A 23,889-nucleotide genomic window follows, 5' to 3' on the forward strand; every position below is an offset into this window, starting at 1 on the left:
GTGAAAATGGAGGCCTTGGGAATTGCACACAAGGTGCAGTTCTTGCCTCCGGAACTGCACTGATTAGTTTCCCTCCTCAGGAGGTGGTCGACGATGCATAGGCGATGGCGACCGGTGACGAGGTGATGAGAAACGAGCAGTCGATGGGTAGTGATCCGAGTCGGAGTGCCTCTGTTCATATCCAGACGTGGTAGTCTGCTGAGGTGCGCAGGTAGGAGCTCCGAAGTATGCGTGCGCAGGTGTGGGATGGCGGTGGCAGAAGCGTACAATGTGGCCAGCGATGCCACACGCGAAGCAGATGGGACGATTGTCTCGGGTGCGCCACTCATTAGATGGACGGAAAAAGCGAGGTGGGGGCCTGTAAACTGGAGGCGAGGCTGGAGGAGGTGGAGCCGATAAGGAGACTGGATGCGGTGGGGGCCGCGCGACCACAGCTGCGTAGCTGAGAGGTGAAGGCGGCGCAGTTGGTGCGTAGCCAGCAGTTGAGAGATCAGATGGCACCGAAGTGCATGGGTAAGAGGCCGGAACTGTACGGAGGGCATTGCAAATTTCAGTGCGTATGGCCTGCTGCATATTCGAAGGGAGGCTTGTCGTGGGCGCGTCGCTATGCGGCAGCAGGGAGAGCTGTCGGGCGACTTCCTCCCTGATGAAGTCTTTAATCTGGTTCGACAGAGTTCCTTGGTGAACGTTGCCATTTGCGAGTGTGACGGCCGAGATTGAATCTGGTGATGGGACACTCTGTCGGGCGATGGAACGCTGACGACGCAATTCATCGAAGCTCTGGCACAGGCTTACGAGGACTGCTATTGTGGTCGGGCTTTTCGCCAGCAACATCTGGAATGCGCCATCCTCGATGCCTTTAAGAATATGTCGAATTTTTTCTTCTTCAGGCATGGATGAGTTAACACGCCTGCAGAGGTCGAGCACATCCTCAATATAGCTAGTAAAGGTCTCGCCAGGCTGCTGGGCTCGGTGGCGCAGACGCTGGTCAGCGCGGAGCTTGCGGACCTCTGGTCGGCCGAACGCTTCGGTCACGAGGGCCTTAAAGGTGGACCAGCTGGCGATGGCGGTTTTGCGGTTGGTGAACTATAGCTTGGCGACGTCAGCCAAGTAAAAGATAACGTAGGCAAGCTTAGAGTCATTGTCCCATTTGTTGCTGGCACTCACGCGTTCGTACAAGGAGAGCCAGTCTTTGACGTCTTGCTCACCACTGCCGCTGAAGATTGGTGGGTCCCGCTGACGGGTAGCACCGGGGCAGGTCGACGGGGCAGCCGATGGTGCTGGCTGTGCTGGGATGGGCTGGTTGGCGACTGCGTCAGTCATGTTGTACGGTGGTCTTTCGGCCAACTTGCGAGAGCGGAGCTCCAGTTCTGCCTTGGTATCTCAGCAGCCTCCACCAAATGCGATGATGTTTAATGGAACAGAGGAGCGGCAACGAGGTCGCGACGGAAAATGGGCGAACAGCAAGTCTGGCAAAGGCGGCACAGGTTCTCGCGCAATCAGAGCACGGGCTTTTCGTTGTCTTCCGAAGGCGCATACGCGTTGGTGCGTATGCTCCACTACAGTATGGGTCCCTGCGTCTGTGCGTGGACTTACGTGAACCAAACAAGGCCATTGTCATCGACGGGTTCCCACTTCCACACATCAAAGAGCTCCTTCAACAGCTGTCCGGGGCAGTATGCTTCTTTAGAAGGACCTTGCGTCTGTCTATCATCAAGTGGAAGTTTCTGTGTGCAGTAGAGGCTTAACCACATTTGTTTTGCACGATGGGCTGTTTTGCTTTTGCCGCATTTGCTTTGGGCTCGCGTCTGCCCCTGCTGTGTTTGAAAAAATGATGGTACTGATGGTAGACGAAGTACTGCAGCGTCCGCGTGCTGCAGTACTTCGTCTTTCTTTGTCGGCATCGCTGCCATTCACGAACTGGGAGCGGAGCCCGAGAGAAAGAACTTCCGCCCAGAACCAGGTCTCGTCACCAACTCCTTTATTTACACATATATACATATGGTACATAACACTGCTGCACGAGGCGCCACATAACAATCAAAACAAACTGAAATTGAAAACGAAATAAACAGAACCGCACAACACAACTCAAAGCCCTACTCAACACAGCTTGCGCGCACGGGCCTCACTTAAGGCCACTGTAAGAGCTCGATTGATATGTCGGGTTTAACGTCCCAAAACCGCTATGTGATTACGAGAGACGCTGTAGTGGAGCACTTCGGAAACTTCGACCGCCTGGGGTTCTTTAACGTGCATCCAAATCTGAGTACACGGGCCTACAACATTTCCGCCTCCATCGGAATCACAGCCGCCACAGCCGGGATTCAATCCCGCGACCTACTGTAAGAGCTCATACTTACAGTATCTAACATTATTAATCATTGGTTCCTGACTGCCTCTCCCATGTCTTCACAAGAAATAGTGTACAATGCACGTAGCTGCTCTAAATGGTCGCATAAGTTTCCAATTCATGCCGACTTGCTTCCACAGCACTCACCATCGCCCCTTTAGTCTTATAAAGGCATACGCCACAACACTGGGGCTGCTGATGTCACGTGCATCAAATGCATCTTTTTCTCTTTGATAGTGCTCATTGGGAAAATGTCCAGCCACTCAGTGTAAAAGGCAAACCAAGAAGAGCCGGATCAGCCAATAACATGACCAGAATTATACAGCTATTAAAAATGACAGCATATAAACGAGGTGAATGATGTAGAGTGGGCGAAGCTGGGTCCGCACGCCCCTGCCGCGCCTTTTCGCCCTCCCGATATCAACCTCGCGGCGCGCTTCTGCCTCATGCATTCACACGTTGGGGTACTTTCTTCGAGCACGAGACACCACCGCACTGCGCGCACGCCACAGGGCGGCACGGTCTCAGTAAGCAGTCTCATTGATTGATGTAACGTTGCACAGCAGAATCGCGCCAGGCCTCAAAAAGTGCAAATTGTGAAACAAGTGAGTGGTAGTAAGATGCCCGGTTTACAAAGTGTGCAGCTGTGAAGATGGGTGCAGTACCTTAGGAATACGCAGTGAGTATTCCGCGAATGTGCCACGCCAGCTATTATGACGTGCAGAGCAATCGGCAATTATGCACTGAGTAGACATTCCAGGACAGTTTTAAACAGCCAATGCTAGGCGCACAAATGTCCATTTGCTTGCGTTATAGTTAACGGCGATGCGCACGAGGCTTGATTGCGCTATCGTATTGGATTGCACCCGATAGCACTCTTGGCGGCGAAGCTCGAGCGTACCCCAATTCATTCAGGAATGCTATGCGATAGGGTTTCGGGTGTCGTGCGCATCTGATCTCCTAGCCATTTACAAACAGAGAATATATCGTCCTCAGCTCATGAAGGAACAGAAACGAATGGTAGCCTAAGACGTTTTGTTCAAGTCTCTCTTCATTTTTTTCATTCTATGCAAAATATAACCGTGTATTGATATGAGCTCGTTTAGTTATGCTATAAAACAACGATATATCGTATGCTCTCGCTTTAATGAGTCCTTTTTCATTTATTTATCAACCCGGCCATCAACTACGCTATTCTCGGCTCATCCGTGGTTGTTGTGGGTACGTGCACTGTTTTAGAGGCATATCATCATCAACGGTATGGAGTACACCGAGGTGACCGAGCGTCGCAAATGTTGCGCCTGGGCGACACGACACTGGGAGCCGGGTGTCATAGCGTCATCGATCGTAGTAGGCGCGATTCTGGGCCTGTCCCTACACCGCCAGCCACTCACGGAGCGGCAGTTCATCTACATCAGCTTTCCAGGAGAGGTTTATTCCAGGGTACGATTTTGTGCCTTCGGGACCAAAGCCCCCATCCCACTGAGCGTGAAACGAGCACTGCCATCACGTAGGCAATCCGCAGCATTCAGTATTATTTTTTTAGACAGCAAGCATTTCAATGGAGCGCTATTCTAGATATGTGATTTACCTCGATACGAAAGGAATAAAATTAAAGCTGGTCAGAACAAAACAGACCGAAAGGTACATTGTCACACGCATTTCAAAGTTGGAATACAAACTTACAGCAGACTTTCAACAAAGCGCAGAATAGTTGCAATCTAGCGGCACTAAAGGCCTAACCGCATGCACGCGATTCCCTAGCGACAGTGACAAGCACTTGCCCTGTCGCTTCGTCTCGTCGCGACGGCTGCAACCGCATGTCGGTGACAAAGTGTCATTGTTGTTTGAATGAAAACCATCGCGTGCATACCAACAAATTGCCAATAGCAGTTTAGAAGTTGGTCGACGACAATATGCCTAATTTATTACTGTTTTGTGCGGCATAACCAAACCGCAAACGCATTTCACGACCTTCTTTTTAGAGGCGAAGTTCTTTATGGTGTGGGTTAATCAAGCGTCCGTCGTAGTAGCCACCCCTGCTTTTCGCAATAAAAAGCAGAGCGGTGGGCACATAGAAGACGTTTGCGTATGGCTTCCTTGGCTCACGTCTCGTCGGTATTACCCACGTGCCGTCTGCATTCTTGAACGCGATTGGACGCATGGATGCATGCACGGACGGATGGACGGACGCACGTACGGACGGACAGATGGGTGGACAGACATCCATCCATCCGTCCGTGTGTCTATCCATGCGCGCGGTCGTGCATCAGCCCTTACGTGCGTCCGTCTGTCCGTGCGTGCAACAGTCCTTCCGCACGTCCGTCCGTCTGTGCGTTTGCCCGCCCGCCTGTCCGCTTCGCACCACTCATCATCATTCACCTCGTGTATATGCTGTAATTTTTTTTCGCAATCAGTGGTTTAACCACGACAGGCTGCTCAGAAGCGTACGCTACGATGGTTGTGTGAACGACATCGTAAGATCACGGTGTAAGGTGTTTGCAGGTCATCGCCACGTTAAACATTCGGTCGTGTGCAGCCGCGATAGCGCGCTATTACAGCGGCAAATACTAAAGCGGAAAGCCCGCCAGGCAAGAAGAAGAAGAATAACTTTATATATGAAGTCCAGCGAAGTTGATTTGGGGCGGGCCTAGGCGTCGGCCACGAGCCCTTGGGCTCGGGCGGCTTCCTCGGCTCGCTGGACGGCCCACAGTTGTTGTTCGAATGAGGAGCTGAGCAGAGCCCCCTCCCAGCGTGTCCTGCGGTCCGAAACTGCCTCTTCGTGGTTTTCATCGTTGCTTTCATCTAAACTCGAGCATTCCCATAGTATATGTGAAAGTGTTGCCCTTTCATCGCAAACCTTGCATTTTTCTGTTAAATACAGATCAGGGTAACAGAGACTAAAGAGAACTGGATTCGGATAAGTATATGTTTGCAGTTGTCGCCACGCAACTGCCTGTTTTTTATTTAACCTGTTGTGTGGCGGAGGGTACTTTCGCCTTTCTAGCTTATAGTGCTGCGTTATTTCGTGGTAACTAGTCATGCGGTCCCCCCACTCCCACTCCCCCCCGTGTGGAACTTCGCCCGAGGTGGCGTCGGCGTTCGCAACGGCTCGGTTCGTGAGTGCTCGAGCCGCCGCGTGCCCCGCCAGGCAAGCTCGGGAAAATTACGTCGGAGTGCCGTTCAGTTCATACGCCAATAGATGACCGGTAACGTGGGCAACCACAGGGAACTGTGGGATACGACGGCTTCTGGTTTGACGCACCATGCGGGTTTGCAGCGGCACGCGTGCATTTTCGTACCGCTCCGTTGAAAAAAAAGCATCTTTCTGTGCAATGCCAATGCTTTAGAAGTTGGTTTTTGTTTCTGCTAATCGTGTCTGCGACGATGACAAGCTACGAAGGCTTTGAATGGCAAAAAACCTGTTTTACCGCATTAAAGTGATCTGCAATGCTCCTATGTAGCTCGGGGTATGCTGTCAGTTTCGCTAGCAGATCACTCGATACAGAAGACAGTTTTCATTGTATGATACGTTACTGCGGATAAAAATCACCATTTTAAAGATACCAGGGAATGGGGATGACTGTAGCAGTGTGCCAAGAGTTCATTTAGGGATCGCTGCTTCGGCCGACATCGTCGGTCTATCGGCATGAAGCGCAGCACTTATTAAGCACGTTGAGATATCCTTTTTTCTAGCCTTCAGTGGGCAATAAGATGCATTTCTTAGCCAATTGATTGAATAATTAATACGTGAGATTTAACGTACCAAAACCCCCACATGATTATGAGAGATGCTATATTGAAGGGCTCCGGAAATTTCGACCACCTATTTCTTGGTCGAACCAGATGCTTAATGGAACGCTATATAATCTTGATCAAACTGCGAGACATGGCGGCACATAAACAATACAGTCAGACATAGATGGCACCGAATAATCGAAACCCTGCGCTTGTTTAACGCAGTTCTTATTTTGTGTGCCGTCCTGGCGCACATGTATGTTAACCAAGATAAACGCAAAAGAACTCGTGCAGCGCTTCGTGTAAACTTGCTCTCCAGCGAATCTTTGCCGTTTTTTGTCATATATTATACGGGTGCGATTGCTGGCGCTCATCTCGCATGACAGGTAGACTTCGCCCGTGCGTTTCCATAATATCTTTGCTAGGTACGTCTGCGCGATAGTTTATTTCTCCATATTATATCGCAGCAAATCATGCTTAAGCTTTTTTTAGTGCGTAATATACACGTACCTGCGATAAAATGGTCTTCGCACACACTGGCTTCAACGTTCGGTACCCAAAGTGTACTTGTCGCTGTGGCTCTCTTCACAGCCGCTGCCCACCTCATTTTCTTTCTTCAATTCATGGGAATGAATACATGCATTTGCCTTTCACGCTCGAGTTGGAGCAGCCAAATGCTAAACAACAGACCATGGTTTATCAGGACGAAAATAAGCGGGCGACCACGCGCGTAATTCCTGAATATTCTGAGGCTGGAGGCGAAGCGGTTCGCCGTCGTCTGCTCTTCTCGAACCGGAAGGCGGCAGCAGACGACGTATCCCACAATCCCTCGCTCTTTTATTGGTCACCTATTCTATATCGCACAGTTTTCAGGCGCGAAGCTTTTTAAGGCGTGGGCTGAGCGTCCCATCGGAATCGTATGTAGCCACCTCTCATTAGTTCTTGAACCGGCCGTTGAGGGCGGTACTTGTATATATAACGAAATGCAAATATGCTGAAAAATGTAAATGGCACGATACTAGAGGACGTTACTTGTAGTATGATAAATAATAAAAATCTCAGCACATCCATAAAGTAAATGATGATGAGTGGGGTGAAGTATTCATCAGTCCGTCTGAGCTTCCGTCCGTTCGTTCGTTCTTGCTTCGGTCCATCCGTGCGTCCGTCCATTCGTTTAACCGTCCGTCCTGTCGTGCGTACTTCTCTGCTTTCATCCATTCGTCCGTCCGTTCATCCGTGCATCCCTCCCTGCGTCCGTCCTTCCCTGCGTTCGTCCATGCGTCCGTCTGTGCATCTACACGTGCTTCCGTCCGTCCACGCGTCGAACCGTGCTTCCATCCGCCCATCCGTCCACTTCGCCCCACTCCTCATCATTCACCTGGTGGATATGCTGTAACTTTTTTCTGTAGCATGCACACAATCACGCAAGGCATCGTTGATGCACGATGGCTCAGTTGACAACACCACCCTTAGCATTGCTGTAAGAAATGAGGTAGCGAACACTTATTGTTTGAGAAAGTGCTTCGGGCCGATATATATCATCTGACGATCAAGAGTTCATCCGATGAAAGTGACACGGGGCGCACGTCTATGCGTCCCGTCTCTTCCTATGTGAGTTCTCGGGTTGAACCTCCTCCCGCAGCCATTTTCGATCGCATGGTGCGCCACCTAGAGCTCGTGAGAATTTCGAATATTGGCAAGCTTGTAAGGACAGAATTTGACATGGTTTCATAAGCAGCACCTTACAACGCTTCTGAAACCTGGCAATTGTCGTGGGTGCAGGCACGCTTTCACCGAGTGATTTCAGTGCTCGTTTTTATCGGCGGCAAGCTACGCACTGTATGACGTCACTGTAGTGCGAGCTTTCCTTTTTTTTGGTAAGCATAACAACTTCTTGAGCGAGGTTTCACTTAGACGTTCTCGGTGAACTTTTGCACAGAGGCTCCTAGCTCTGTAGTGGCACCAGCTAGGCTTACTTGGTATAAAGTTTGAGAGCAGCTGCCATCGAAATTGCCCATCATTCACCATAACTATTTTGCATGAGACTGCATCAAAATATTTAGCTGTTATCGCACTGCAGATGTTGGCCATGTTGTTTCTACCGCTGAAGATTTCTTGCATTGTGGGCTCGATTGGAAGTACCTCGTACCGCACGGGTGGAAAGATGCTACGATGTGCGCTCGCCTACTGGTCGCTGAGCGCCGCCAGCGCTGCCGCCATCGCCTTCGGCAGTGTACTACTCTTGCGCAGTGTTCGTGACGAGGTCGCTTCTTCACTACAGCTCAGCGCTTCGGTGGCGATCAACGTGACCGCTATTGAGACTACGGATCTCGCCATGGAAATGATCAGGTATGCATCTTCCGGATGCTGCAAGCGTAGATTTTTTTATGTAATTCAACCCTTGCAAGAACATTCCGTTGTATGATATTTTTGGCGGCACAGGCGCGCAAGCTAAACCTACGCCACGAGTGATAAATGCATTGCTCATAAGGCACAGTTTCACTCCTAAGGCAAATAACTGGCAAGAATAGCAATACAGCTGACAGCCATAATAAAATATTTGTAATATCTTTCGGACCCTTCAGCATACAGTCGTGACGAGTATGGTGCCTGTGAAGGCAGGCAAGCAGAAACACATCTCTCTGATGTCCGCAAACTTTCACATTCACAGCCCTGGCATGATGCACATGGTAAACACAAGTGATAAAATGCAGCGAGTCGTTTCTCGATGCGTCGAAATAACGGCAGCCGGAAGCGTGCAACACAAGGTAAACGTAGATTCGGGGGTAACTGCGCAAGCAGTTGCAATGACGGAAACAGTCGTCTCGGCTAGCCTAATTTTAAGTCAGCCGCGAGTTAAAAGTGAAGTACTTTTAGCTACCGTTGCCGACGACATTCAAATGACCTTGAGCCCAATACTAGCGCCTCTATCTTGCCACTTCGAATCTGAACACTGGGAAGAAGGCGTCCCGGTAGTCGTGTGTGAAATTTCGAAGCCCTATAGATGGCATGCATTGACGTCAACGAAAGCGTGATAATAGAACACCAGCCATGTGGGGACGCAACATTTCGGATGTCATGTTATTTTTATCAGAGCATGGCATGCAGATACGCACAAATTTGTTCTTGCTGCATGGTTTTCGCATAGATGCAACTTGTTCGTCATAAAGGCCGCCATCGTGGAGTCCCAGTTGCTTTCAAAAGCGGCATTCACAATGTCCTGTGCCCTCCATCTATACATTCGGGAATCTCGTCAAAAGTTCAAAACAGCGTGACCACTGGCAGAGACCCTTTATACGGCATCATTACTTAGGCTAGTTAGTGCCCAAACAACCTTTAAAGAAATGCTGCGTTTGAGTTCGTGTTTTTCACACTATCAGTCAATCTGTAAGGTCCCGTACTTTCTCCTTTTTACTTGCAATCTTAAATAGTAAAGTTCTGAAAACGCGTAATACCTACGTTCCAGAGGCATTTACTGCACCTTACACCCTTCATTTCCCAGCTTGTCGCATGGATATCGAGTTATCTGTGCTCGATTAAGGTAGCATGGTAGGCTTGCTGGTGAATGAGATTAAAATACGAGATAAGACAAACGGGTGACACACACACACACACACACACACACACACACACACACACACACACACAGCACTTTATATCTTTATATAACTTAGCTCATACGTATACAAGGTTAGCAGTGCAAATGTCCTACATGTGGTGCGAACAGGACAGATGCTTCTAAGAAAGAATAACAAAACACACATTTTTTCACGTTAGTGAGAAACTTTATTTCCTGATCTCACAATGAGGTCCGTTATCGAATAACGTGTGCGCTACCAAATTAGACGATGAATTGAGATTCCGTTAGGAAAATAGCATGACGCTTCAATATGCATGTTGTGTTTCCGGCACCCAAAGAAGTGGCCTCACAGATAACTCACACAAAACGGAGGCTGACTGTTTAAATTTATGCTCCTGAACCGCTACATTGGAAGCATATCAACAGTGCCAAAATAAGAATGCGCTTGTGGGTCGCAATCCCTGTACATCGCTTGAAACTGGCTTGGCAATGCGATAAATGGGGTTTTTCGATCGAATTATAGGAGCCGCACTGACGTGACCCGCTATAAAGCGCTTACGAAATACACATGCGCAAAAAAGGCCACTGACAACGAATTCTATCACGCCAACGTGAAATGGTACGCAAGTTTGAGATGCTGCGATCATTTAGTAATAAAGCTCAATCGTTAATAGACCATGTCGTTACTGTTATTCACGAATGAACCCTAGAGCAGATAGAACACATTCAAAGCTTGTGCTGTGTTTCTATCTTCCCTCTCTGCTCACTATCCTTCATCTCCCCCATCCCTCTCCTATGTGCAGGGTAGCAAACCGGCTGCCTATAGCCTCTCTGCCGTTCTTTTCCCCCTATTTTCCTTCCTTGCTTCCTTCAAAGCTTGTATTGTTGTTGTCATTCGGTAAGCTAGCTGACGTGTATACACTTCTGGAAATAGTTTTGTTTAAAGCTTGCCAGTTACAGTCGCTAAAGACATCACAATAGGCGGAACGAACGCGCGATAAGCAGTGCCAGGTGTAGTTACTGTTGAATTTAACTGATGACAACCCTTTTAGCTAAACTAATTTAGATATCACAGCATTAAAGTATGCAGCATGAACCTTGCACACATAATGATATAGATAATAGTTAGTGATAGCCTAGCCTACATGAGAATCGTCGGTGTGATGACTGTTCTCATTGCAGTATAGAGGAACAGATAAGCAAACATGTTCTTTGGGAGCAGCGGCAAATGGCAAACTGATGATCCCTGAAACATGGTGAAGAAGAAATCCTGTCATTCTTCGAAAAAAATGCAAAGTTATATTAAATTATACAGAAGGAATGCAAGTTCTCGAAGACACATCAATCCTGAAAAAAAGAACTCGTAGATCTTTTTTATGGCCGCAGCATTCACGTGGCACTTTTCACATATAAACTATCGTAACTAGCGATGCGGTAGCACCATCATGAAAGCTTTGCTTATATTTATAACGAAGGCGTTAGTCCAGAAAAGCCCATTCCTACGAGACGGCAGTAAATGGCAAAAAAAATCACTTCTGAGCACACAATCTGTGCGAACTTTGGCTCCGTATTATCCGCACTAACATGTGTGATACTATCGTTACTTCAGCATGGTCATTTACAACTTGACAATTGCAACGTCCAGAGGCCTGTTCCCGCCGAATATCGTGGACGTATCCATGAATATTTGGCCCTCGGACGATATGCCGCGTGGCAGCGAAGTCTGGACCCACGACTTACACGATCGGTGCTCCAATGGGCGCTACGAAGAAGGCACGGCCGATTCTGTGAGCCCCTTACGTCGAGTGAGTGGTCTCGGTCTCTTGTCATTTGCCGTGGCCCTGGGTTTCGTGCTGGCGCACAACGCGGACGACCGCAATGTGCTGCTCAACTTCTTCATCCACCTGAGCAACGTCCTTGCTGCCATGGGTCGCCTGCTCTCGTGGTTCCTGCCCCTGGGTCTCGTGTCCCTCACTGCCAGTGCCATCATACTGGCCGCCTCGAGCCTTCGCACGGAGCAGGGCGTGTCGCTCCTGCTCACGTACTCGCTGAACGTCGTGGTGGCTGTGCTGGTGCACACTTTCGTCGTGCTGCCACTCGTACAGTGGGTCATGGTTCTGCGTTGGAACCGCGGCATGATAGGATTCCTCGGCCAGGTAGGAGGCGTGCCATCGCGGGCACCACAGACACAGGCGTGCGCAGGTTTTCGCTTTGAAGATGAGGGAGCGGGGGGGAAGGGCAATATCTGACTCAGTGTAGCTCAGCTTTCGCCCCGGTGATCTTGTCCAAAGAGCAACAGGCTTCACAATAGGCCAAAAAGAAAAGAAAATGATGATGTAATTCCCACAATTAGCTGCATTTGACTGATGGCTTCCCTGAAGTAAAATTTGTAACTAAACGTTTCCTGGTCGCAACGTCGCGTGTCTTTGACCGTCACAGCTGTGTGAAATCTTGCCGGTTGTAACTGAGTAAATGTATGAGGTAGTTTGCTCCGCCTCCCTCGATCACCTAGCAAGCCAAGAAGGGGAGAGGGCATCCGCCAATCAATCCGGTCTCCGCTTCACTCCTTCGACCTGCCTAATGAGATGTATAAGGCAAATTCTTTGCCAACAGCTAGTACACGTTCGCGAACAAAGATTGTTTCCTTTATTTACAAAGGGGCTGCGTTGAGGGAAGGCAGTTTTAGTACCGTGTGTTACATACTGGCTCATACGCCATGTTTATTCCGTTCTGCACTTCTTCCTTCTCGACCTCTACTAACCATCACTTGATACGTCACACACGCATATATATATATATATATATATATATAATTACACGAGCATGTAGTGGGTGTGTCGCTGTTGCGTGGCTAGTGTCGTCATTACTTGTGCGTGTCGAAGGTTTTTTGTCTGCGGAAAGACGACGAGACAAACTCGCGCTGCTCGATCGAAGCTGTTCCGCTATTTTCTACACTGTTACTTGCACTGATTTTACTACCGTGACAACCTGGTGGACGTGCTGGGTATTCATGACTGAAATTTGTTAGTAGAATTTTCGCAGGCTCTTGTGTCAGTTCTATAAGACCACGGGCGACGCATACTTGACGAGACAAGAGCACGGATACATTGCCTTCTACAACTCGGAAAGCCGTTCGGCTGATGTCACTCACATTCAGCACGTTACCATAACATTGGAACGGGGCGGTACTGTCACTGAATCATCGGATACACGCAACGCCATCATATGTGATTCACAATCCTGACAATGTTCGTTACGTGAAAACGGCACCAGCAATTATCCGAGATTTATAATAACCCCACATTCTCGAAGGAAGTCTAATCCCAAAATGACCTGCCTGGAACATTTCCGCAGTACGACGAAAGTCCCAATGAAGGTCGAAACGCCAATACGTACTCGGGCAGTGCACCTCCCAACCAGCGTCACTAGATGACTACCCGCGGTACGGAGCTGTCGACCGTCCCATGGCGTCACCACTTTTCGGAGAGCAGCCTTGAAGTCACCACTCGTAACGAAGCAATCAGCGCCAGTATCCACGAGTGCGGTGGCCGAGTGATTGTCGACGGTTATAGAAATATCAGGCGAAATCGCTGCGTCGCATTCAGAAAATTTCGTGACATAGATATCGGCGTCGTCAACGTGTCGTGGCAGAGGATGTTTGTCAGTTCGGTCAAGAGCGGCCCCGCCCCCAGAGGCAGCTGGCCTCAGTTTGCCTGGCGTGGGCCAAGATTTGGGGATGTGTTCCGTACACCAGAGAACGTGGCGTAACGACTAGGCGAGCCGAGGCACCGAGGAGAAGGTGAGCGTGGCCGGTGGCTTTGTGCAGTAGGAAATGGCTGCTGCGCTGCTAGGTATTGCTGAATCTTGTGAAGGCGCTCCCCTTTGCTGGGTGGACGCGCGTTAGGGTTGCTTATTTTTTCATTATTCTTCAATGTACTGCTGCTCTGCACTCAAGCGTGCTTCATTTTCGCACTGACTTTCTCTCATAGTTCATCGGCGTTCATGCGAAAATGTTTCGACACTCGTGGTAAAAAATGCGTCGCTCCCCCTTCTCGTACACTAACGTCCGCCTGCGGCTCAAAGGTACTTAGCGAAGTATAGCAATATTCTGCAAGTGCGCATGACGAATAAGCATGCCCTTTTCATAAAGTTAAACATGGCACTGAAAAGACGACGGCAGGACAGCGATAGCAAAAACACACCATGTCCCGTCCTCGTCCCACGCTTAACCTTATAAACAGGTTAAACCAACAAGGCCAAGTTCGTGCGGTTTCCTTCGCAGACATACGTGCCACTGGTGGTGAGTGCCAGCACGCGATCGATGGCCGCCAGCCTGAGCCTGGGCGTGTCCGTGCTCGAGATGAAAAGCGGCTTCGACGCCCGAGTGGTGCGCACCGTGCTACCAATGGGCATCGTCTTGGGCCGCTCGGGCAGCGTGGCTCAGCTGTGTGTCTCCCTCCTCTTCCTCACGCACATGTACAGGGTAGGTGGCCGGGACAGAAGCTAGTAACACTGTGGGCCCAACGCAAGGACAGCACGATAAACTGGTGTTATCTCACGAGAACTGTATGTCGCGGTTGTTCAGCACTATTTGCAACCAGTGTGGCTCGATAAGGGAACTCGTGCCCCATAGATTTACGCTGATCCCCATAGTGTAGGGGATCAGCGTGAAAGACAAGGGCACACTAAAGCACACGAACAACCACACTTGTGGTTGTCTGAGGGCCTCATTCTGTCCTTGTCTTTCGCACTGCTGCCCTTATTCAATGTGTTCAACAATCTACCCGACAAGATCTCACTTCAGGTTTTCATGCGTGTAAGTCAATGCGTCCTACGTGGAGAGGCACGAGCACACACGGTAGCTATGCGTTTGAAATGAATAGAACTTACCGGTCCAAAATGAAGCGCTTTTTCATACCTAATATTGCCAATAGAACACTTTACGATAGCTGGTGACCATGTGCGAGTGATCACGCATGCTCCCCCTTAGACGTTTATGGAGTGAAGTTTATCTGTGTGAAAACTACACCCGTTCATAAAAAACAACATGAGAGTACATAACCAAACATCCTTACAGATTAGGAATGTTAAAAAAATCAACGTCATCAAAACTACCACAAAGCACACACACAGCTTTACTCATGTCTAGTTTCTATTTCCAAAAATCAACGCGTTTAAGAAAGCACATTCTACGAGAGACGAGCTGGCAAGCATATATCGCAAACGCATTTCCCCAACATGTTTTTTTTCGTTTTTCAGTAGTTATGTACTGGTTGCCGGACATTTCAGTGACACGTTCATCCCTTGTACGGAAGCAGTTATACCTTGTACCCTGATGCGTTTTTGATAAATGAAACCACCACGTGAAAATGAAATAAAGACTGCTAAACGAGACAGCTAGAGTTAAAGACGAAATTGTAGGACAGAGAGATAGGAAAAGGCGACAGCCGATTTCCACTGGGTGGGTCAGCCCAGGGGAGCCGTCTGCGTGAAGCCGGGGCCAAAGAAGTGTGTTGCTTTTGCCAGGGGGCCTCAAAGGTCCAACCAACCAGCGTCGGCTCAGCCCCCAGGATCCCATTTTCCCCGGACACGGCTCAGCCACACATGGCTAGGCGTGGGAGAGGTCAAAACCCCCCGTTAGCTCGGGTTTGTAGTGTCGCTACACACAAGACATTAAAGCTTGCGAATATGAGAATTCACGCAGAGAGGGTGATGAGACTACTCCACAGTAAGTACTGCATACTGGAATACACCCTTCCTTGGGGATGCTTCCATCAGAGAATTGCCCCACTGTGCACGAGAAGATAATATTTGTTTGCGCGGCACTGTGTAATTAGAGTATCTCCACTGTTCTATTTGGCTGGCTCCAGAGATAGAGGAAGAACATGAATAAGGCTTTAAAGAGAAACATTGCGATATACAGTTCATGTAAGGAAAAATGACTGCTTTTATAAATGAACATGTTGAACTTTTCCGCGTTCTTTAAACATTGCGATATACAGTTCATGTAAGGAAAAATGACTGCTTTTATAAATGAACATGTTGAACTTTTCCGCGTTCTTTAAGCTCAGAGCAGAAATAATATTCTTGATGTGTTTTGTTCGGTTTAACACATTAAAAGTGGAGCCTTACATGCCTGCAGGTAACACTCTCATACATTACCATTTAACCCCGTTTAGGCCCTTGGCACAGTCAGTACAGCTGTCTTGTGAGTCATAAGATTCGTCGGTAATTTCTAGCTAATTTTGACTCCTCTATATAGTTCAGCAATGAAAAATTTCAGGAAAAAGAACCAACTTGCAATATTATTTACATGCTGAATCATATTTGCGCTAAGCGTGCGTTTTGGTAAACTCTCATGGCAATAAAACTCTTCAAGGTCCAGACAAAGTCACAGTACTTTACTCCGAAAACAGTTGATGCTTGATAATTGTAAGAATGGTTCTTTATGGTCTTAACAGCCCCGTGCAAATTGAATATGCAGGACTTCGTTTGTGTGGCAAGTACCCGTGCAACTCTTTTTCTGGCGTTATATGAACATTTTACTTCCAAAACTCCTTCTTTGCAATGGCTTAAATTGAGATTTCGATCAGGAGTTGCAGGCTGAAATGGCAACTATATAGAAATTTCAGTCCGCAATATCTGCAAACAAAAACCACATGCCTACTCTGTGACATAACCTGCAGTAACACGTCGACAGCTGCGAGCGCGAATTCAGAGAGCTGCCTCTCAAGTTGCTATTTACACCCGTCAACGAGGTCTGGAAATTTCCTCTGAGAATTGTGCACTTGTGGCATTTATGCGCAAACCAATGCAGAACTACAGCGTTCTGATAAACAGCGAAAGGATACGTCACATCCGATAATACGAGTTCCTAGGTGTTATAACTGACTGAGACCTCTCATGGAGCCCACATGTATCATACGTGAAAAGGCGATTGACAGGCATCTGTCATTTGTTCAAGTTCTTCGCTGGAAATGACTTGGCAATGTCCACAACTGCTATGTTGCGACTATACAAGATTCTTTTTCTTGAATTCCTTCGGTACAGCCTACCTGCGTTAACCAAGGCAAGTAAAACAAGCATACAAATGCTTCAAAGTGTCCAGGCTCAAGCACTCCGGATTTGTTTAGGCTTGCCCCAAAGTGCATCAGCAGCGGCAGCTATCGCCATCTCAAGGGACCACCTCATCAAGGCCCACATTAATGTTGAAGTGCTGAGGACATATACGACACCTTGCTCGAACTCCTCGACTCACCTAGTCTCTCTACCAGTGGACCGACCACGCACATCTTACTGCAAAACAGTGACCGCACATGGTGAGTCGATCCCAACTTCGTTCTCCCCTGCCGCTAGACCTGTGACTCTGCCATGGTGCCTCGCTTAACCAATGATTAATATTAACATACCTGGCGTCCATAAAAAGGCCAATTTGTCGTCACCGGCTCTTAAACAGCTCACACTACTTCTCTTGTATGAGAAATACCAAGACTTCACACATATATACACTGACGAATCGGTTCAGCCGGACAGCTCTACAGGAGCAGTAGTGATACCAAGGTTGGCCACGACAATCAAATTCAAGACAACTCACCAACAACATCAACTGAAGCAGAATTGGCAGCACTTCGTGCCGCGTTGCAATTTGTCGTTGATCATCCTACACGCAAGTGGACTATTTTCTGCGACTCGAAGGCGGCACTGCAGTCTCTACTATCAGCCTTACGCCGTAGACCACACGAGCAGCTGGTACTAGAGATAGCAGAGGTTATACACCACCTGACTGAGAAAGGGCACCAAATTTTATTTCAGTGGTTACCCAGTCACTGCGTAATCATCGGCAATGAATGGGCCGATCAAGCTGCCCGCTCAGCCCACACAGAAGATTATAAACTACGACCACCACTTTTTAGGACAGATGCTGCAAGAAAGCTCCGCAGGCTTGCTCGCCAGCAAACCACATCACAATGAAATCATCCACATTTAAAGCATGCCCGACTGTACTCGCTTGACCCTACGCTAGGTCTTCAAGGCCGTCAAGGCTTTGCCGAGCAGACCAGACCATGTTATGTAGGCTGTGGTTGGGCATTGCGTTTATCAACGCCTACGCTTTCCGTATTGGTATGGCCGACAACGCAGCCTGTGGCCACTATGGCAAAGAAGAAACGATCCAACATATTCTTTGTGACTGCCTGTAGTATAGCAAACAATGCCTATGCCTTCGCAAAGAACTCAGCAAATTAGGTAATCAACCTCTGTCGGAGCAAGGAATTCTACAATATCGACAAGATGCAGCTCAGAGAAGAAGGCCCTGAAAGCACTACTACACTTTTTGCGATCGACCGGCCTTACTGAACGGTTGTAGCTAGGACGCCCTTCCTGTGTGTGTTTTCGTTTTCGCATGAGTGCGCGTGCGTTTTTTTTATCCACCCCCTCTTCCTTGCCCTTGTTTCTCCGCCCACAGCGCTGGGTAGAAAACCAGATGCCAATATCTGGTTAACCTCCCGGCCTTTCCTTTCTCTCTCTTGTCACAGGTAGGCATGTGGTTTTTGTTTGCAGATATTGCGGCATTTCCTCTGGCCTTTCCTTCGAGTTCTTTCTCCAAAGCATTCTGTGATAACCAAAACTGCGTGATTTCAGGACTAGATTTTTTTTCTAGGAAATGACATTGCAGTATCAGTGAATGATGTTTGGCGTACTACCTTTGCAATAGCTGCAGTAACTTGGCCTGCTGCGATTGCAAAACAATTTGGGCTATTTGTCTGCTCCCTAGTGCTTTCCTAGACTCGCTCCGCAAGCTGCAATATAAATTATTACAGCGTACATGCACACACTCGGTTTGTTTCCTTCTGTTGTTCTTAAATCAAGCATGCAATACTGGACATACAATACCGCAGGTCGCGGGATAAAAATCCCCGCTGCAGCGGCTGCATTTCCGATGGAGGCGGAAATGTTGTAGGCCCGTGTGCTCAGATTTTGGTGCACGTTAAAGAACCCCAGGTGGTCAAAATTTCCGGAGCCCTCCACTACGGCGTCTCTCATAATCATATGGTGGTTTTGGGACGTTAAACCCCACAAATCAATCAATCAATGGACATACAGTACAACAATGTGTATGACATCTGAACATTGCTTTTGTGAAGTCACCAATGGCGTAAATCATGGGGGATCAGGCTGGGGGGAAATGCACGTTGCAAGTGACCCCCTTCAAATTTATCTTTCAATCATCTTATATCTGAAACGTTTGAGAGTTAAGTATAGCGCACATTCAACATTTTGATTGATTGATATGTGGGATTTAGCGTCCCAAAACCACGTTCAACATTTTCAATGTCTGTTTTTTGTTTTTGATTTTTTTGGGGCGTGTACCGATGTTTAGCACTCCTCAGCTCTATGCCGTGCTAATTCAGTTGTAATAAAATTCAATTGTAAGTTAGCACTTGTCTACATGCGCCTTACCTTCGTGCGTGTGTCAGAGTGCACTGTGCGCCATAAGGAATCTGTCAGCTCACACGCGTGCGCAGTTAGCCGCATGCTGAGCCTTCGATAATGGAAGCAGTCTTTTGTTCAGCGTTACACTCTTGAAAAAAAGTTAGTAATCAGTTAGTAAACGCATGTGTTTACTAGCTCCCGGAGCATTTTACTACCTTCGCGGCGTACTTTTACTAGCTACCGGCTAGTATACAGCTAGTATTTTAGCCATTACTAACTAGGTAACCTTTCTTAGTGTTTTTAACTAAGCAACTACTGAGTCACCTACTTTGCCAGATCAGTCATAGATGCCGCAGTACATTTTGCCGTAATAGTGACATCGTAGGCAAAATTCAGGCAAGCTCTAATTTTATTGACTATCTTAGAATAGAAGTTTCTTGCTACGTGATGACATACACATAAGTAAATAGAACGGGACGTGATGATGCGTAGAAAACATCAATTATCCTACATATTCTGTTACTGCTAACCAGTACGTGGTGTGCGGTCCCAAAGCCGGGGTATATAATGTCTTCAAACTGCTTCCGGAGAAGAATTCTCCAAGTCTTGAAGATTTACTTGTGCAAGCATTTGCATGCGTGTTCTCGTGATACGTTCATGTGAGTTTTCATACTCATATGAGCATATAATCATGTGAGTATAAGAATAACATGCTCGAATGGACTCACACAAGCATTTCATATGCTCATATGACTCCATATAAGCATATAAGATTCACATAGGATCATACATATGTTAATCTAATTTGATCATATAATCATGTCGTCAATTCTCTAAAAGTATGTTGTTGTACTGCACACTTACCCTTTTATAGTTACATGGCGTAATTAAGAGCCATTATCAATTTACGAGGGCCATGTCAGTTCATTTTTTGTCCTAAGCTTTTGCAATAAAATCCAAATAACATGGCCACGCACATGAGCTTTTAACAAAATATGCATAAACCTCTATTTGCGGGGGTTACTGATAATTTAGTAATGAACTAATCACTTGAGTCAGCACTATTCACTTACTAACTAGGTAGTAATTTTAACTACCCAACGACGTAGTGCTTTTACCCAACCTGTTAGCATTTGGGCTAGTTTTGGTTACGAGCCCAACGAGGTAGTGCTTTCACTAGGGTTACTTTTACTAGCTGCATTTATTAGCTGGTTAGGGTATTCTGTGACAAGTAAAGGGCCACTATTTAATTAGTGAATATATAAACCTTTTTTTCTAAGAGTGTAGGTAATAGAAGCAAGTCTTCTGAAGAAGTGGTGTTTCGAAGCTTTGCTAGCACCACCATCTAGGCGAATTGCGGCGGGGGATATACTTCTGTGTATTGGGAAAGCAGCGATTGCGTTTGGCCCCAGACTTACTCTGTTGATCAATTAAAAAAAACAGAGCTTCTGACTATGACCCTGCGACTTCTACAACCATTCGCAGGTAGACCTAAAGAACTGGGAGCTGGTAGCAGCCACTGCAAACGCCATCGTGGCGAGCCTGTCAGACGACGGAGCTTCGCCTGAAATTGTCAGCCTCTTACTGGGAATCAAGGGATTCCACAGGGAACCACTTGTATTGGCTGCCCAGCCATTTGTGTACGTTTACATCCTTTTTACTTCTTCCTTTCTGGCCCAATGCGGTGGTATGAGCCGATTTGAGAAGTGCACAAAGTTTGACGTATGCTCTGTTTATTTTACCGAGAGCAAAATGAGGTTACGTTTATTGACGTAAAAGTGACGGACATGATTATTATAGTTATTGTAAAATTAGTACATCAGCAAGGTCATATCGTAGCTGAAGCCCTGCACGTAGTCAACTCATCGAGCTGGTACAGACGTCTAAACTGTACTGATTTACAAATTAAAGCATTCACGTAAATGGCTGTTGCAATATGGCCGATAGCTTAGGAGAACTAATTGGTTCCTTGGATAAAGCAGGTGTTTCATCCTTCCGCAAACATCATTCCGCGTACCGAAACGAAGTTCATAGACAATGCAACCATGCGCGTGATTTTTAAATGTAAACAAAGTAGACGGATTAGGAACGAACGAAATGACCCTCGTGTTTCAGCGCACAACCCATGCCGTGTACCTGGGCTTGTGTCATCATACAGGTTACACCAGCTAATTCTCATCAGAGTTTAAATATACGCCACCACACTTTCTGGCGATGCATGTTGCTGACCATTGAATTGAGTAAGTCTCAATTCTGTAGTAGGTGACTTGGTAGGTTAACCTTGCAGGGTTAACCCTGAAGCGCTCTATTCTGTGAGGTACAGTGCCGACTAAACAACTGCGCAGTCGGAGGGCCTCACTGTTTACACTTCGACGTCAGTTGTACGTAATGAAAAAATACGCATTGAGATCAGTTAATTGATTTCACATCAATGCCCCGCGTCAGGCCAATCGTTCAAGCCTGTGTTCACACTTTTACTGGGTAATTGGCAGCGACCTTCTCACGTCACCTGATAAGGATCATTGTCGGCGGCTATTCACTACTAAGAACTCATTATCGCAGAAAGATATCCCTAATTCTTTAGGTGTCTCTCGAACTGCTGGAGTAGCGGACTGGAACTTTGGCTGCTAGACTCGCAGATTTGTATGCAACTGCCAGAGCGTGACGAAGCTCTGCCAGTTACTATGGCAACGACCCAGTAGGGGCCTCTCGGTGAAAAAAGTCTCATCGCCGACTTTAACAGCTTCGTAGTTCAAAGGCTCGTTCATGAGACAGTGCACGGGGAAGAGCGCAAACAACAGCAATGATAATGATTTTTTTCTACACATATTGTTTTGTTTTCGTGACTATTCAGTTGAATATGTATGTACAGTGTAGAGAGGAAGAAGAATATGTGCCGCAGTGGGTCACGCCTTTAGCAGGAGGAGCCAAGCGCGAGCGCTTGCCCGATTGCTGTGATTCCTGAGTCCATTGCTGCCGCCTGCTTTCCGCGTCAATAGACCTACCGTTCAAGTGCTACTTGTGCCAATAAACCCCGTTCCAACAGTATGTTTTGTAATATAATACGTATGGCCTGTGTGCCGAACTGTCCTAAGAGCAGAAAGCTCTGTCAGGCCACATGGCCTTTAGCTTCTGCTTCCTTTATGTAGTGAACAGAAAAAAAGTCAATTCAAGAATAATCATGAATTCTGCGTAACAAAACCACTGTATGCTTATGAGACATGCTTTAGTGGTGCGTTGCGGAAATTTCGTTCATCTGCTATTTTTTAGCGTGCACCAACATTCACCTTTCAGAGCATAGAACGTGTTATTAGAAGGTCGTAGGTTCGATTCCTGCTCACGACAAGTCATTTTTTCACCCACTTTTCTTTCTTCCTATTTATAATATATCGGTTTTAATAACTTCCCCTATGCATTCCTTGGCAGCATTGTCTGTTCGAATATATATATATATATATATATATATATATATATATATATATATATATATATATATATATATATATATATATATATATATATATATATATATATATGAGACATGGCAGCGACAACAATGCCTATGGCAAAAACCCACCAATAAGCTGCATATAATAATTGCTATCACAGTATATATATATTGCCACTTGGCCGCTAGGTACGGTGAGCGTAAGCTATGGCTGCCCGCGAGAATCGAAGACGATGTTCTGGGGCAGCGCGCGCTGTGGTTAGTTGTTGATAGTTGAAGCAGCCATCTGGCCAGTTTTCGGTGCGTCCCCCAGCGGCTCAGTTCTTCCGAGTTAAAGACTTTTTGTAGCACGCGCGACAACTGGTGGAGGTGCTGGGTAACCACCAGCCGATGTTGCAAACACCTCCAGATAGCCCTGTACCTGCAGTGTCAACACCTGTTCACCGCTCACGCCGAAGACTCCGAGGACTACCTCCTGAGCGTGGACCTCTTCCCGATGACGTCTGTCACACCCCCGAACGCCAGGGAAGGCGCTGCAGCCTCCAACGCACTGGAAAGCATTGCAGCCACGCCTCATGCATTGAGGAAGCTGATGGTGTTCCTCGGTTCCGTCTTGGAGGATGTCGAAGACTGGCTGGCTCAGTTCGAACGGGTCTCCGATTACTATGGTTGGACCAACGTCGACAAGATAAAGAACGTGTATTTCAGTTTGGAGGACGGCGCTCGTACTTGGTACGAAAACCATGAGCCTTTTTCCTTGTGGAGCGTCTTTCGTCGACACTTGCTGGCAAGTTCGGCCAATCCCGATCACCGTGAACGAGCCGAGCGAGCGATTCAGTCGCGCCTCCAAATGCTGAATGAAAGTGTCATGACGTACGTCGAGGACATGATGACCCTCTTTCGTCGAGCCGACCCCGACATTGCGGCAGAAAAGAAGGTCCGTCATTTAATGCGAGGAGTGAAAGAGCACCTTTTCGCTGGCCTTGTTCGCTGTCCCCCAAAGACCGTGGCGGAATTTTTGACCGAAACCACAACCATGGAACAAATTTTGCAGCAGCGCTCTATCGTGTATGACCGGCAAGTGAGTGTCGCTTCGTCAGTAGGTCAGACCAGAGGTGCAGGAAGCAGCGTCAACATCGAGTCTCTCTGCAACCTCATTTGATCTGTGATGCGCGACAAACTACTAAAGATTCAGTGCCAGTCTCAACCTACTGCACGTTCTATTTGCAGCCTCATCAGAAACGAAGTACGACCGGCTCTCCAAGTGCAACCTTCCAGTTGTGTCCCGCCTGTCGCGACGGAACCACATCCTGCATCATACGCAGCAGTAGTCCAACG

The 23,889-nt window shown here is 47.6% G+C and overlaps 1 protein-coding gene across 1 annotated transcript; it reads left to right on the top strand.

Annotated features, from left to right (window-relative positions):
- Window positions 1-3,613: 3,613 nt before the first annotated feature.
- Window positions 3,614-23,882, top strand: LOC142802984 (excitatory amino acid transporter 1-like). Its single transcript, XM_075888076.1, has 6 exons — window positions 3,614-3,796; window positions 8,172-8,440; window positions 11,281-11,827; window positions 13,954-14,154; window positions 20,589-20,790; window positions 23,782-23,882. Exons 1-6 carry the CDS (start codon window positions 3,614-3,616, stop codon window positions 23,880-23,882), a joined length of 1,503 nt encoding a protein of 500 aa, XP_075744191.1.
- Window positions 23,883-23,889: the final 7 nt, after the last annotated feature.

This window comes from Rhipicephalus microplus, chromosome 3, assembly GCF_043290135.1.
Source record: "Rhipicephalus microplus isolate Deutch F79 chromosome 3, USDA_Rmic, whole genome shotgun sequence".
NCBI classification, from domain to species: Eukaryota; Metazoa; Arthropoda; class Arachnida; order Ixodida; family Ixodidae; genus Rhipicephalus; species Rhipicephalus microplus.